Here is a 15,663-nt window from a genome sequence, read left to right as displayed (position 1 = left end):
GCCTTCCCTACAGCTTGCCCTCTCCTGCCAAAGTATGAATCCAATAAACGTGGTGATTGGTGGTACCTGTGCTTTTGGAGAAACCCGAGGCATGCGCAGAGCTTGGGGCCACCCTGGGGGGAACCTGCGCCCCTTCTCATATCTTCTGAGTGTGTGTGGAGTGGAGGGGGCGGGGATGAGGATATGCGGCGTGTGTGGATACGGAGGGTGTGTGGGAGGAAATGATCCTCATCTCCGCACTCCATGATCCTGAATTTATTTAATCGTCCCAATAACCCAGAGGCAGCTGGCTGCTTGTAGAATAGCTTGTTTTTACAGATGAGGAAATGCAGCCAAAGGAGGTCCCTTACTCAAACCAAAGTCACCCAACCAGGAGTTGATGGGGTGAAGACTGCGAAGTCCAGTGCTCCCTGAGCCGCTCGGCTGGCCTCTGTCCTCTCCTGCCACCTTTCTCATCCCTGAATGATCGCGCTCCCTTTTGAACGTTTGGCTACCCCCTGCCACAAGCCTCCTCTGTCCTTAAGCGCTGAACTCTGTTCATTTATTCATTCATTCGTTCATTCTTCCAAACACTCTCTGAGCTCCTGCTCTGTGACTGGCCCTTTGCGGGCTGAAGCTGGGGACATGGCTCCAAATTAGACAGCTTGGCACTGCTCTCCTGGGGCTCAGAATCCAGTGGGAGAGACAGACCTGTCCCCAGATGGCGACAACCCAAAGTGGGCAGGGTGGGGGTGGAGGAGCTCACAGGGAGCATGAGCACCTGACTCGGGGGTGGGGGGGCAGTCAGGGAGGGCTTCCTGGAGGAGGAGGCATCTGAGCTGGGACATGATGGCAATAAATAAAACGGGGCCCGGAGAAGAGAGAAACATGGCTAGAGGGTGAAGAGACAAATTGTACATTCCTTCCTTCTACAGTTATTTTCTTTGTTCTAGGGACACAGGGGTGACTGTGACAGCTCTGGTTTCTGCCCTGTGTGTCCCGCTTCACATATTGGTGGCCCGCAGGACATAGAGAGCCTGCAGCTATATTTTTGACTATCTATTTTGGCCTACGGAATGTCCTTGACTTGGTTGCCAAATTGAAAAATAGAGTAATTTACATAAAAGTCTGTATTTCCAGCTTCTTCAGAACTGGAAGATCTGGTGATCTCAGACCTATACAACCCCCCAGGGTGGCCATAGGCTATGAGATGGGACATGGGCTTTCCAGCTCGCTGAAGTCCCCACCCTGCCCTGTTGTCTCTCAGTTGAGGAGGTGGAGGTCTAGTTGCTATTTATCGTGGAGCTTCTTACAGTGGAATTAAGAGATGTCCTGCCTGGTGTGGCTCAGTGGATTGAGCACCGGCCTGTGAACCAAAGGGCTGCTGGTTCGATTCCCAGTCAGGGCCCATGCCTGGGTTGTGGGTCAGGTCCCCGGTAGGAGGCGCTCGAGAGGCAACTACACATTGATGTCTCTCTCTTTCTCCTTCCCTTTTCCTCTCTCTAAAAAGAAATAAATAAAAATCTTTAAAAAAAGAGAGAAAAGTGAAATATCTGTTGAAAATGAGGCAATGCAGACGAGCTGTAGGTTCGATTAATTATTTTACCTGGTTGGCCCAAGGGTCATGGACTTCAAGATCCCCTCCCCACTCCTCACCCTACCTCCTCTTCTCTAGGACTCAACACCCCTGCCCCTCAGAGTGAGGCCTGATCTGGATGGAGGACGGCTCACTGTGCCTCCCCTTCCCAGAGCAGAGCCGTGCGTGTGTCTGGCAAGTGGTCCATTATTCACATTGGATTAGGGTCCCCTGGGCCCAAACTCTGAGCTTTCTGTTGAGTTGAGGCAGGAGAGGCTGTAATTACATCTCCTTCCTGCCTTCCACCTCTCGGCTGATTGCATCATGTCTGTGGGAGCCTCCAGGGATGAAAAGATAAAGTCAGCCATTTGCTCTCGTGGTGCCATTTGCCAAGCAGGCCTGTGACCTTGTTAAACATGACTGCCATTTTTAGTCGTCTGAGCTTAAGTTCCCAGGACTGGAAATTACTGGAAAGCAAGGACAGAATCTGATTAACCTCTCCCTACAGCCACAGGCAGAAGATAACATCGGAACAAGCTGCAGCCTCTGGTTATGATGCCCCAACAGCCCAGGGGCTACACAAGAGCACCCCCACCCTCTTTTGATCCAATTATGATCCAATAGAAGTTCAAAGCCCCCCACCTCCCAAGGCTGGCACATCTCTCCACACCGGGTCCCTCGCCTTTCTTGGAGAGTGAATAAAAACTTTACTCTGCACTTTCTTCTCTTTGTGAATTCTTTGACAGCCCTTGTCACCAACTGCTCCAACATCCTGGTGGCCTTTATGAGGACATTCTCTCTTTCTCCCTCTCCTCCGACCTCCTGAGACTTCTGACTAAGGGAGCAGTGGGCAGCGGAAGCTCGACCCCTCACCCCGTCTCTGTGAGGTTGGGAGAGAGGATTCTAATCCTTCTCCATCTCTCTGGACTCTGTGGACAGCCTCCTCTTCACCCACCTTCCTGGCCAGTAGTCGGCACGTCCCTCTGAATCTTGGGAAGGAATCATCCTATCAAAAGTGATAGCTTATCCCCTCATCGTCATGGGTTGTTGTTTGTAAACCCTGGTACTGGGTCTGTCGCCTTCACAGGATTGTGGCCCGGAAGGCCGCCTCCATCCGGCTCCCCATTGGTTCCGTCTGCTCTCCGGCCGCGGACGCCTGGCTGTGAGGCAGAACCTCGTGTTTTATCTGCCATCAGGCTCCAGGACGCTCAGCTCTGGCGGCAGAGCTCTAGGTCGTTTGACTTGGGGCCGCCCCTCTCAAACCTCACCCACCCCTCATTTGTTCTGTCTCTGAGATACCCTTTCCTTTTAAAATGGGCAATACTCAATCAATCCTGCTCAAGGACTTCCCGTTGGGATGGAACTTGAAGGGACTTACCGACCTCAAGCCCAAGTGCTTGATTTTCTATTGCAGCATGGCCTGGCCTCAGTACAAACTGGGTGACCACGAAGTCTGGCCCCTTGGAGGGATCTCTTAGGTATAATACTCACCTCCAACTTGGCCTTTACTGTCGCTTCCTCGTCCCCTCCTTAGGTTTAGTTCTCGAGAGGAGGAGACAAGATTTTAACCTTCAGCAGGGATACCAGGCCTTTTTCTCCTAATTATGCCTTTTTGTTCAAAGTTGCTTCCCTCCGCCACCCCGTCCCCTCCCCCACTCGTGTCTGTCTTGCTACAGAGCGATTGCTCTATTGGTTTCCCAGCGGAGCGGCCCTCTAGCCCCTTAAGGCCAGGCTCTCTCCATCCATATTGCCCAGCAGGGGGCGGCGCTATTCCTCGCCCGCCTAACCCAAGCCCTGCTTTCAACTCCCGTTTGGAATTAGCCTAGGCCGCGCTGTGCCCCCGGTGAGTAGAAACAAGGGTACAAAGAGGGAGAAGATCTCAGCCCCCCACTCCCAGACTGTAAAACTCTATATTCTCTTCCTGGACACCTGGGAGCTGCTGAATCCTGGGGATAATTGGGCCTGCCCCACAATGCAGAGAAAAAAAAAAATGGCATTTTAAACTCAAGCCCCTTTTCCGCCCCGACGCCTGATGAAACCAAAGTCCTTCTAGGAGAAGCTTGCTTTTCTTTCCCTACATTTTTGAAATGCAAATGTCTGGTCTGCTTTAGGAACTCTTGTCTAGGCCATGTTTTCAAGTACAAATTTTGGGAAGATAATTCTTATCAGAAGGGAGAAAACCTTAGCTATAGCTGAGCAAATCAATATCATTTATTTCAGCTATTCCTTTCTAAATTGGTAAATTCTGGTAAAAGTTATTGAATGGCTAGGTATTTTGAAATAACATGAAATACCAAAACATAGATTGTTAGACCTGCTTTTGGCTTTTCTTACAAAGAGGCTGTGGAGTAGATTTGGAGCTATAGGTAAATGTCTTGTGCTTTACCAGAGGTGTATTCTTTCTTTCTTTCTTTCTTTCTTTCTTTCTTTCTTTCTTTCTTTCTTTCTTTCTTTCTTTCTTTCTTTTTTTAAAGATTTTGCTTATTTATTTTTAGAAAGGGGAACTGAGGGAGGAAGAGAGGGAAAGAAAAATCAATGTGTGGCTGCGTCTTGCGTGCCCCCTAACAGGGACCTGGCCTGCAACCCAGGCACATGCCCTGACTGGGAATTGAACCAGCAGCTCTTTGGTTCCCAGGCCAGCACTCAGTCCACTGAGCCACACCAGCCACAGCTGGACGCGTATTTCTTGAAAATGGGAGTGTGTTTGCCAATAGAGGATACTATGTCCCTAAAGGTCATGAAATGTGTCCATAAAAGTCAATTCAGGGAATGCTGCTTGCTTACTTTTTATCATTGGAAATTGCAGTTTCTAAAAGGTAAAAGTTCAAATTAAGCTGGAAAGAAATTGCATCGTTTTAATACTAGAAGGCATGAAGTGTGGAGATGCAATTTTGAAGGACAGGGATTGAGTCAGCTCTTCTAAAGTTGGTTATTTCTAAAGGGATAAGAAAGTTTGCAAAAGTTGCTGAAAGGTTTGTGAAGGTTGTAAAAATTTTTTAAAAATTTGTGAAGAAAGAAACTTCCGGCTCCAGTACCCCTCCCTCCACCCGATTTCTCTCTGGTGACATCCTTTGAGGACCGTGGTGGGACCTGGAGTTGTTTCCATCGCACTTTCTCTCGCCCTCGTCGGTGTGGGGAAACCTACCTGTCAGCTGTGGAGTGAACCCTTCGTCAAAACGCGATTCGTCAGTGCTGAGATAGAAGGTGCGGACATGGAGCCACTCTGCACAATCGTCCCCTGGGGACACCTGGGACATGAGTCCAGTGAGTCAGGAACCGATCACCCCTGCCATTTGAAGGGACCCATTCCTGCCCCTTTGTTTGGTGCCCTGGTCATTGGCAAGGCCACCCTCAGGGCATGCGGTAAACACATCCACGGTCAAACGGGCTTTCTCCCTCAAACATGAGCGCTCGCTTCTCTCTCTCTCTCTCTCTCCCCACCCCCACCCCCCGTGAGGCTCTCTCAAATGGGCTTTCTATTGAGTCCCCTGAGTGGGTTCAATTCTTCCCTGGGCATCCGGCTGGTGCTCTCCATCATCTGTGCGGCCGCGCTCAGGCGCAAGGCAGACACCTCCATCTCTTTGTATTTCGCCGCCGTGCGGAGTGTGGCTCCCAGTCCTCCACCTGTGGCAGGCGCGCATCTTCTGTCACCAGGCGGCTTCTGACCTTTCAGGGGCCAAAGCAGCCCCGCCCAGGCTCCTCCCCGTGGAGCCCAGACTATTTCCACGGCTCATTAACCGCCCTTAAAGCTTTTATTGAGAGTCTCAACAGGTCTTCTTGCTTGGTATTTAGGAACTTCCATCCCTTTTCCAGTCTTCTTGAAAGTTGTCAAAAGCAAATAAGGGAAATCTTATACTTTCTCTACAGAAATTAATAATTCAAATTATGTGTATGGTCTCTATGTGTTCGTCTTCCTGTAAGTGGTCTCTGTGATAAGTGTTTGTGTGTTACACGTGGTGCGTTTTCTGCTGCCAGATGGCATGACTGGGGGTAATATTATATTGGTCTAAATAAATTAAATACTAATATAAATTAAACAGGATCCTGTAGTTTGGACAAAACATTTGATATTAAAACCAGTTTTAAGTTTGATTAATGGGTTTGATTAATAGGGTTATTACCAAATATGTGTTGTTTTACATAAAGTTTGCATTATAATCTTTCGGTTAAATATATTTGACAACCTTTCCAAAGTTTAAATTTTAAAAGCTGAGAAGTGACTTTGAGTTATTCCAATGGGCCTCTGGAATCCCTCAACGATCTAGTCTTTCTCCTTAAAAAAGAAAAGTTCTTGAACTAATTAGGCCTATTTAATATCCTCAGTGTTACATTTCCCGGCGAAGCCTTGCCAAACAGAATATTAATAACTACTTTATTTGTATGCATATATTTTTATCAAAATAAATTTTCTAGAAATTTCAACCGGCCCCAGGGAGGAACTTGCAAAGAATCAGAATCAAGTTCAGACAGGAAGCTCTCAGGGGTAGCAGGTGTCCTGTCAGTGGCACCGGACAAGCCAAGAGCGATGATTTCCTCTGGGGACAATGAGCAGTGGTGCTCTTGGTAGTTGTAACCCACACATGGGGAATTTATGAATTGTTCCCAATGCCCTGTGAACCAAAGGGTCGCTGGTTCGATTCCCAGTCTAGGGCACATGCCTGGGTTGCAGGCCAGGTCCCCAGTGGGGGGCACGTGAGAGGCAACCACACATAGATGTTTCTCTCCCTCTTTTTCTTCATCCCTTCCCCTCTCTCTAAGAATAAATAAATAAATAAAATCTTAAAAGAAAAGAAATTGTTATCTTGAAATATTATATTTTCCAGAGAAGCAAAGTTCTTTATCAATGGCATTAAAAAAAAAAATCTATAGCTATGTCACTTTAAATTTGGGCATTTATAAACAGCCACTGTTTAATGTATTTGTAAATGTATATTTGGAAATGTTCATGAGAAGGACTCTGGCTTACTCTAAATTACAGATATCTAAGTAGGTCATATCTTTAAAGTAAATGAAGATTTATAGAACCCCAAGGAATAATTGAATTCCTGGAAATACTGGCAAGTAATCAAGACAAACAAAATTGGTTATATGGGACTAAACTAAAGATAATTGTTATTCTTATGACTTTGTTCAAAATATTGCTAATTTTAAATCCTTTTGTTTTCCAGATATAAGAAAACTTGTTTTTTCCCCAGAACAATTTGTAAATTATACCCTCATAAGCAATATTTAAACATTTATATTTTTCTCTCTACCTAATCCCTCCAGAATTCGGCAACTCTTAATGAGTGAGTATTATTTTCACGGCAATATATTTGTATGCATAAACCCATTAAGAATCTCTTCTCTTTATAATAGCATCAGTTTCTTTTCTTTTTTCTCTTTTTTTAAGATTTTATTTATTTATTTTTAGAGAGAGGGGAAGGGAGGGAGGAAGAGAGGGAGAGAAACGTCATTGTGCGGTTACTTCTCGTGTGCCCCTTACTAGGGACCTGGCCTGCAACCCAGGCATGTGCCTTGACTGGGAATCGAACTGGTGACTGTTTGGTTTGCATGCCAGTGCTCAATCCACTAAGCCACACCAGCCAGGGCAAATAGCACCCGTTTCCAAATGTGGTTTTACTAACCAAGTCTTTGCCTGGAATGTCACGATTGAAAGAGTTGTATCTGGACTCTGGATGTCACCAGAAAGCCTTCAGGAATTAAGATTGACTTTCAAAGCCAACAAAAGCCTCTTGGAGAAATAGCCTGGTACCTCACTTGTTCATGTGGTTCATGACAGTCATTCCAGGTAAGGAATGAAGGTTGTTTTCCTGGAAGACGGCAGGAAAGGATCCTGAAGACATTCCAGGGACCTCAAGAACTTGAGGAATCCACCCAAACCAATAGGTGTTGCAGACAAAACAGATGGCAACTGTGTGGCTTGGCCTCTGTGCCCTGAAGGGCTAACTAAAGCTCAGTCTGAAGGTTCCTTGTAAAATTACAGCAAAGCAGATTTAAAAGAGCCTATATGATCAATTACTATTCTTGTGGTGTTCCTGCAAATAATCCGGCCAAATTGAAACTGGACTTATATGCGATCTCTTGAATAAAATGAGGGTGATTTTAGGGGAGAGAAATTGTGTTTCAATAGAAATCACAATGTCCAATTTTTACCCACAAACTGAATCCTAGTTTTTTGATGGCCCATACCCGGACCAACAGGCAGGGACAGCTCTACACCCCTCGCCCGAAATAATTACAGAAGAAGAGACCTTCATCCCTACTCCCCAAAACAAAACTGGGCCAGGTCATTAAGAGTAGATCCATTTTAAAACCAGAGGAGAAATGAAAGGATAAAGTCAGAGCCATTTGCTGTCGTGGTGCCATTTGCCAAGCAGGCCTGTGACCTTTGGTAAACACGACTGCCATTTTACTCTTCTGAGCTTCTGTCCCCAGGACTAGAAATTACCTGAAAGCAAGGCCAGAATGTGACTAACCTCTCCCTACAGCCACAGGCAGAAGATAACTTTGGAACAAACTGCAGCCCCTGGTTACCACACCCCAAAAGCCCAGGGAACACACAACAGCACCCCCACGCTTTTTTTAATCCAATTATAGTCCAATAAAAGGTTAAAGCCCCCCAGCGCTGGTGTATCTTTCCACATCATGCCCCTCTCCTTTCTTAGAGAGTAAATAAAAACTTTACTGTCTGTACTTATTTTTCTTTGTGAATTCTTTCCCAGGCCCTGTCACCAATCACCCTACCAGGAGAGACAGGGGACAGAGAGAGCCAAGGAGGAGCTGGGGGTGGGGGGTAAGGTACCAGAGGATCCCGTAACTTCTCAGGTCTGGCCTCCTTGCATCTTGGAAGCTGAAATGCAAGGGAATCTAGAATTCCAGGGCTCCGGAAGGCTGGCATCTGGAGTCGTTCAATCTGGTGGGGTCAGTGTTCTGGGGTCCTGCCCCCTTGCCTGGCACGTCAGGAGTGTAAGGATTTCTTGAACCTAGACTGTTGGGGTTTAACCTTCTCAGCCCTGGGATCTTGAAGCTTCCTCTGAATTCCTGGTCTAGGGAAAGGGAAGCTGAGAAGAAGCAGGCGGGACTGGCTGACCTGGGGTGCGGAAGGGGGCGTGTCTGCCTGGAGCAGGAGGGGGCGGGAGGACGGGAGGAAGGGTGAGCCTGGGCTGAGACGCTGGTCAGGACTGAGGCCGAGAGAGAGGAGAAGCCAGAGAGACGGGGTGGCTTCCCGGTGACCAGCCGCCCCGCACACCCCAATAACCTTGCTGTTACCTGTAACAAGGTTTTCTGGGTATGATGCTTCAACGCCAGCTCTGGTCACCGGCTGCTTTTCCCTGCCATCTCCAGCTGTGAGGTCAGGTCTGGGGGGCCGTGCCTGGCCAAGGGGCAGAGAGGTGAACACTTGGGGAAGTACTCGCTCTCAGAAATACTCCCCCGCCTCACTCCCAAGCCCGAGGGCTACTGGCTGCTCTGTCCAGGCTGCGCTCCTCCCGCCACACACCCCTACACCCCGCGTGCTCCAGGCAGTGCTGATGGGTTCAGGGAGCAGGAGCCCAGAGCCAGAGGAGCCGCAGTCGTGGCCACCGCTTCCTGGGAGTCCTGTTTCAATGCCCCAGCTCACTCCATTCTCTGATAGCTCCCACAGGGACTCTATTCTTCGTCATTTTACAGACGCGGCAAACAGGCACAGGGAGGTGACGTCACCTGGCCATTTGGGGCTTGAGGTTCGAGTGGGACCGATGGGTAGGCCCCAGAGGGGCTGGAGGCGTTGTGGGGGGAGCCTGAAGGACAGAGCAAGGGTATCACAGGTGACAGGCGAAGACAAGGCAGGGACACAGAGCAGTGGCCCTCAGAGCAGAGGCAAGAAGCAGAGATATATGCGAGGACCCATTTGGGGTGACAAAGAGGGTGGTGGGCTGAGAAAAAAGCCTCTGGCTGTAGGTGCAGGGACCTGCCACGGAGGGACAGGTCAGGATGGACACACGGTAGCTTCTCACAGCAGAGAGAACAGGCAGGCGGAGCTGGACAACCAGGGAGTCCGGAGCAGGTCGGACCGGCAGGGGGAGCCGGGAGCAGCCGCACATCCAGACGCAAGCCCGGGTAGGCGGCTGGCGGCGCTGGCCAGCAGGCGTGGGAGAGGCCTGTTGTGGCCCGTTTCAGGGCCTGCTTGGCACTTGTCCTCCCAAAGACACCCAGCCAGATGTGTGTCCCAGCTGGGCGTGGAGTGACGCAGCTGAGGGTCTGCCAGCCTGGGCTCCAGCTCTAACCTTCTCCCGTCACTCGTCACAGGCCGTGTGGGAACCTGCCGCCCTCAGAGGGTGCCCTCTGAGCCCGTTGGCCCCCCGGCCCTGGCACGCAGTCAGCAGGTTAGGGCTTGTGGAGAGAATAATAACACCAGCGGCTCTTGGCGGCCTTCCTGGAGGCAGGGAGGGCGAAGTCTGTCTCTAATCGTCAAGCAACACCCAACAAGGGCAAGGCAGCCATTGGATGAAGACATCAAGGCTCAGCCAGGGGAAGTCGTTCTCCGGCCTCACACAGTGGTTGGTGAGTGGCGGATGTGAGTTCCCAAACCCACCCTTTCCCCTGCACCACGCGGCCCCTACGAACACACACACACACACACACACACACACACACACCCGCCACAGAGAAACACGTGAGCCCCCAGGGAAGACACAGAAACACAGAGAGATGCACAGACAGGCCCACCCACACGTGCCATTCGCAGTACGTATCCACAGCCGCTGCCCGGCACACCGGCCCCCGCACGCGCCTCCCCCGCCGCCCCATCCTGTGTGTCCAAGGCCAGTTGCCCCTGCTGCCCTCCTGCTGCCCCACGCACGGCCCCGGCTCCCTCTGAGGGAGGCCCCCGCCTTTCGCAGTGGGTGAAGGGTGCGGAGAGCCGCTGACTCACCTACCGCGAGTGGTTCCTTCCCTCGGTCCCCCGCCCTCTGCTCCGGAAACTACCCCCTCCTCAACCCCCTCCTTGGCAAGCAGGGTGACCTCCCACCCCAAGGCACCTGGGTGAAAGAGGAACCTTGTGGTCCCTGCTGTGGGCCTGGCTGGGGCCGCAGCTGGGCATGGGGCTCCGGGTCGCCAGAAGCTGCTGTGTCCAGCACTGGCACAGGCCCCGGGGACCCTTAGTCTTCTCACTGGGAGTGAGTTACAGTCACCCCCACACCTGCTCCCCAAGCACAGAACCGATGCCAGGGTTGCAAGGGCTCAGGGGCCCCTGTTGGCACAGATGGGGAAACTGAGACCTAGGGGAGAGCAGAGGCTTGTCCAAGGTGCCACTGGGCACGGGAGCAGAGTGGACTTCCTGAGTACTCTGTGGTCCCTGGTGAGGACAGGAAGCCAGCGGAGGAGGCAGCCCCGGGAGCCAGAGCCCCCCCACGCTGCAGCTCCCAGATGCGGGGACAGGATGCCAGCCTGCCAGGCGTCGTCCTTCATTAATGTGATATAACTTCCCGAGTTCCCTCCGGCCTGCCTGGTGGCTGCGGGGCGCAAGTGGGGAGGGGCCCTGTGGCTGGGAGGGCCGCGGCCGCACCCCGCGCAGCCCGAGGGCAGGGCCGTGAGGTCATCCTCGGGGGTGCCGGTGTGGCTGGAGCTGGGGCGTCCATCCTGCTGGAAGCTGGGTGTGCCAGCTGGCTGTGGTGATAGGGAGCTGGGTGAGGGTGCTGCGGTTACGGGGGACATGGGGGCAGAGAGGGGAAGTCTGCGGCCCTTGGAGTCAGGAGCGTCGCTCCTCGTCTTGGATGTGGCACATCTGCGCAGGCTCCCTGCTCACCACACAGGCGCTGGGGCGGGCCACTGGCCGGGTCAGCCGCCAGGCCCGGGAAGCCGCTGTTACCCCCCTGTACAGATGAGGAAACTGAGGTACACCGGCTTCCATCCTCCCCCGAGACTGTCCTAGAGCAAGGGTGTGGCTGAACTGAGACAGAAACTCGAGACAGAAGGAGCGAGAGCCTGAGTTTGCAATTTCTACACTGAAACTGCCTCCCTGAAAGATAAGGGGTGTCTGAGAGGGTCTCCCAGGTCCCGCAAGGCCCTTGTGGGTGGGGAGGCAGCGTGGGAACTGTCGGCTCAGGGGGAACAGGACAGGTGGCTGCTGCGCTGGCAGCTGGGACCCACGGGCGGACCGCACTGGCCCTGGGGGGCAGCAGCCGGGGCGTGTCTGCGGAGGGGCGGGAGAAATCAATATGACAGTGATGTTGGAGCCCTGGGCAGCTGTCTGAGGCTCAGATATGATTCCTGGAGGTCAAGGTCATCAGAGCCTGGCCTGGAGCCTGGGGGAGCTGAGGTGAGAAGCAAGAGGCAGGAGGGCTCTCTCCCCGTCCCGGGCCACCGCGGGGTGAGCATGTGAGGGGCCCTGGGGACGGGCTCCGGGGATGGGCATTCTTTTCTCTGGCCCATCCTCCTCGCTGCCCCGCCTTCTGGAAGGAGTGAATTGTGTCCAGGGAACAGAAATCTCAGCGGTGCTTGGAAAACACTGCATCGGGGAGGAATTTCCCGGTTATTTCTCAATCCCTGGGCTGTGTCCTAACCCCGGAGCCTGGAGCCCAGAATAGATCGAGGCAGCCACCGCCAGCCTGCGGACTGGTCAGCGGCACTCCTCAGGGCCTGTCCCCACTGGTGCCCACTGGTGAGCTCCAAATTCCATGTGTGGTGACTCAGTGACCCCCACCTGGGGGCCACCGGGACATGCTGTGAGGGGCCAAGGGCAGACCTGTGTGTTGGGGAGGCGGCAGGTGGCCCAGTGATGGGGACCGTGAGAGGACACAGGCGGGGAGCAGGGCGGGGGACAGATGCTCTGGGCAGGGGCACAGAGGGAGTGTGCCAGGGAAGGCAGGAGGGAGCCAAGGGGGCCTCTGGAGAAAGCAGGGGGAGGGAAGGCGGGGCAGAGAGAGAGGAAATGAAAAAGCTGGGGCGAGCAGACAAGATGAGGAGGGAGGGAGGAGGGAGGGAAGTAGGGAGATGCTGACACACAGAGACCTCACAGACGGCGAGTCCAGACCCAAGCGAGGGGACAGGCGAGCGATGGCATGGCGTGGGATGACAGCGGAGCGGTGAGGAGGGCCGGTGAGGAGGGCCTGCAGCAAAGCTGAAAGGCAGAGGGGAGGATAGAGGGCTGTGGGGGCGGGGCAGAGGAAGAGGGAGAGGCAGAGGGGCTGGGCAAGGGAGTGGACAGACAGGGACAACGGAGACAAGTGGAAAAAACTAGGAAGAGGGGAGGAAAAGAGGAAACAGATAGAGAAGGAAAGAAATAGGAGAGAGTGAGAGGCATAGACAGATAGCTGGACACACAAGGATAATAGGGGAGACAGACACCGGCTGTGGTGAGGACCATGGGGACCTTGCTGGCAGTGGGTTTCTGAGAGGCTGCACCGGCTCCTTCTCCCTGCCGCTCCCTTCCACCCGTGGGGCCCCTCCCGTGCAGGCTGGTGGGCGCCGGCCAGGATGGCAGACTCCTGCAGGAACCTCACATACGTGCGGGACTCGGTGGGCCCGGCCACCAGCACCCTGATGTTCGTGGCCGGTGTGGTGGGCAACGGGCTGGCACTGGGCATCCTGGGGGCCCGGCGGCGGTCACGCCCGTCCGCCTTCGCAGTGCTGGTCACTGGGCTGGCGGTCACCGACCTGCTGGGCACGTGTTTCCTGAGCCCCGTGGTGTTCGTGGCCTATGCCCGAAACAGTTCGCTCCTGGGCCTGGCCCGGGGCCACCCGGTGCTGTGTGACGCCTTCGCCTTCGCCATGACCTTCTTTGGCCTGGCCTCCACGCTCATCCTCTTCGCCATGGCCGTGGAGCGCTGCCTGGCGCTCACCCGCCCCTACCTCTACACCCAGCTGGACGGGCCGCGCTGCGCCCGCCTGGTGCTGCCCGCCACCTACGCCTTCTGCACCCTCTTCTGCTCGTTGCCCCTGCTGGGCCTGGGCCAGCACCAGCAGTACTGCCCGGGAAGCTGGTGCTTCATCCGCCTGCGCTCCGCTGAGCTGCACGGCTGCGCCTTCTCCCTGGCCTACGCCAGCCTCATGGCCCTGCTGGTGGCTGCCATCATCCTCTGCAACGGCTCCGTCACCGTCAGCCTCTGCCGCATGTACCGCCAGCACAGGCACCGGGCGGGCGAGGATGAGGTCGACTACCTGATCCTGCTGGCCCTCATGACCGGCATCATGGCCGTGTGCTCCCTGCCTCTCACGGTGAGTCCCCTCTGCGGCCCGGTGCGTGGTGGGGGGCGGGGGGGTGAGGGGCAGCGCCTGGCTCTGTCCTCCCCGTCTGTGTCCATCTCACGTGGAGGGGAAAGTGAGACTCAAGAGGCTGGAGGCTTTGGCAACTGTCCAACAGCTCCTGACTTTCTGGAGAGGTTGCTCCCCGTTCGCTTGTGCTCCTTTGGACTCCTCCTGACCCCTGGAACAGCCCCTCCCAGGTCTCCTGTCCCCTACCCGTTAATGATAAGAAGATCCACTATTCATCGGGCACTTGCTCTATGGCTTACAGACCCTTTTTCAGATCTTCTTCAAAACGACCTATGCACCCATGCTACAAGCATTTACCAAGAAACAGGACGAAGTTCCTGTCTTGCCACTGTATTTACAGATGAGGGGTGATGTCTCATGACCAAGATGGCGCAGAGTCGGGTCTGGGCCCCAGGCCCCTTCGATTCCAGAGTGTGTGGCCTCCCAGAGTGTGTGCCCCCACCCCCAGATATCCAAGCGCCCCACCCCAGCACCAGCTCCCCCCTCCGTTCTCCGTGGACCTCCCGGCCCCACCCCTGTCCTCCGTGAGCCCACCCAGCCTGTCCAGGATCGAAGCAGGGCAGACCCTGGCACTGTGGCGCCCGGTCGTCCATCTGTATTCTGGGCCTCAGTTTCTCTTTCTGTAAAATCAAGGCTGGGCCAAATGTGAGAATCGTCAAAACTTTAGGGGGTGATGGGTGACTCAGGGACTGGAAGCTGGGGACAGCAGACACACAGTCGCAGGCGCACCCACCTCATTCCATCCCCCCCCGCCGCCCCGCCCCAGGCCTCTGCTGGCTGTTTCCTTGGTGCTCTCTCTCTCTCTCTCTCTCTCTGCCCGTGTTCATTTCTTAGTTTTTATCTTATCTTATTTCCTTCCCCTGCTGCCAGGCCACCCCTCCCTATTCCTGCAGCGGGCAAGTGGGTGAAGGGGAATGAGGGTGGGGCGGGGCGGGGAGGTGGGTATTCTTGACCCCTTGCCCCTGCCCTCAGGTCCGCAGCTTCACTCAGGCCATCGCCCCGGACAGCAGTGAGATGGGGGACCTGCTCGCCTTCCGTTTCAATGCCTTCAACCCCATCCTGGACCCCTGGGTCTTCATCCTTTTCCGCAAGGCTGTCTTCCAGCGCCTCAGGCTCTGGCTCTGCTGCCTCTACCCCAGGCCCGCACCTGGCCGCTCGCAGATGCCCCTCTCCCAGCCCGTCTCGGGGAGGAAGGAGGGGAGCTGGGTGGCTCTGTCAGTCTGGGGCAAGGCGCCAGGGTCCCGCCTGCCTCCGGCACAGCCACCCGGCAGCACCGTGGGAACCCCGTCCAAAGTGGGGTCCACAGCAGCCTGCTGACACCTCAGGCTGTCCCGCAGCCTCCGGCCCCATCCTCTGGGTGCAAGAGCCAGACAGTCAGGGACCAGGCCGACGGCTGCAGGCGGACAGGCCGAGCGATGAGCCCTGGAGCCCTGGGCTGCTAGAACCATGACCCCCTGCACACAGGGGGCGATCCGCTGCTATTCTGCCTCCTCCCAGTGCTGCAGGCTCTGGGAGCGGGGTGGGCGGGGGTGAGGGGAGCGTTTATGCTGGGCCCAGGAACGTCTCAAAATAACCGACTGCCCGGCGGGCCTGGTTTGGCCCTCGCTCATCCATCCATCTCACTGTCTAAATATTTGGAAGGCGGGAGAGTCCCCAGAGCTCCTGTGCACTCGGGTCTGTGAGGGCCAGTGCTTCTGAGCTGAGGCCCACCCACTCAGGGTGCCCAAACCCCAGGGGAAGGGTCTGCCCTCTCCCAGGCCAATGCGAGAGCCACCCCCTCTCTGCTCCACAGGAGCCAGTGCCTCCCCGCCTGCCCTCACTTCTGAAACCCCATGACCCTTAGGAGCTCTGGC

General features: G+C 54.6%; 1 protein-coding gene across 1 annotated transcript; it reads left to right on the top strand.

The window, feature by feature from the left end:
- Positions 1-13,012: 13,012 nt before the first annotated feature.
- On the top strand, positions 13,013-15,127 carry PTGIR (prostaglandin I2 receptor). Its single transcript, XM_054588491.1, has 2 exons — positions 13,013-13,753; positions 14,783-15,127. The coding sequence occupies exons 1-2, from the start codon at positions 13,013-13,015 to the stop codon at positions 15,125-15,127; spliced, it is 1,086 nt and encodes a 361-aa protein (XP_054444466.1).
- Positions 15,128-15,663: the final 536 nt, after the last annotated feature.

The sequence above is a fragment of the Pteronotus mesoamericanus genome, unplaced genomic scaffold (genome assembly GCF_021234165.1).
Source record: "Pteronotus mesoamericanus isolate MK-2021 breed Mesoamerican mustached bat unplaced genomic scaffold, CSHL_Meso_final scaffold_137, whole genome shotgun sequence".
NCBI lineage: Eukaryota > Metazoa > Chordata > Mammalia > Chiroptera > Mormoopidae > Pteronotus > Pteronotus mesoamericanus.
This window is presented reverse-complemented; position numbering and strand designations above follow the sequence as displayed.

What these genes read in the sequence shown, in the direction of transcription:
- PTGIR (XM_054588491.1), top strand. Translation starts at nt 13,013, where the DNA reads ATGGCAGACTCCTGCAGGAACCTCACATACGTGCGGGACTCGGTGGGC. An exon ending in TGTGCTCCCTGCCTCTCACG is followed by an intron (nt 13,754 to 14,782) that starts GTGAGTCCCCTC and finishes CCCTGCCCTCAG; the next exon opens with GTCCGCAGCTTCACTCAGGC.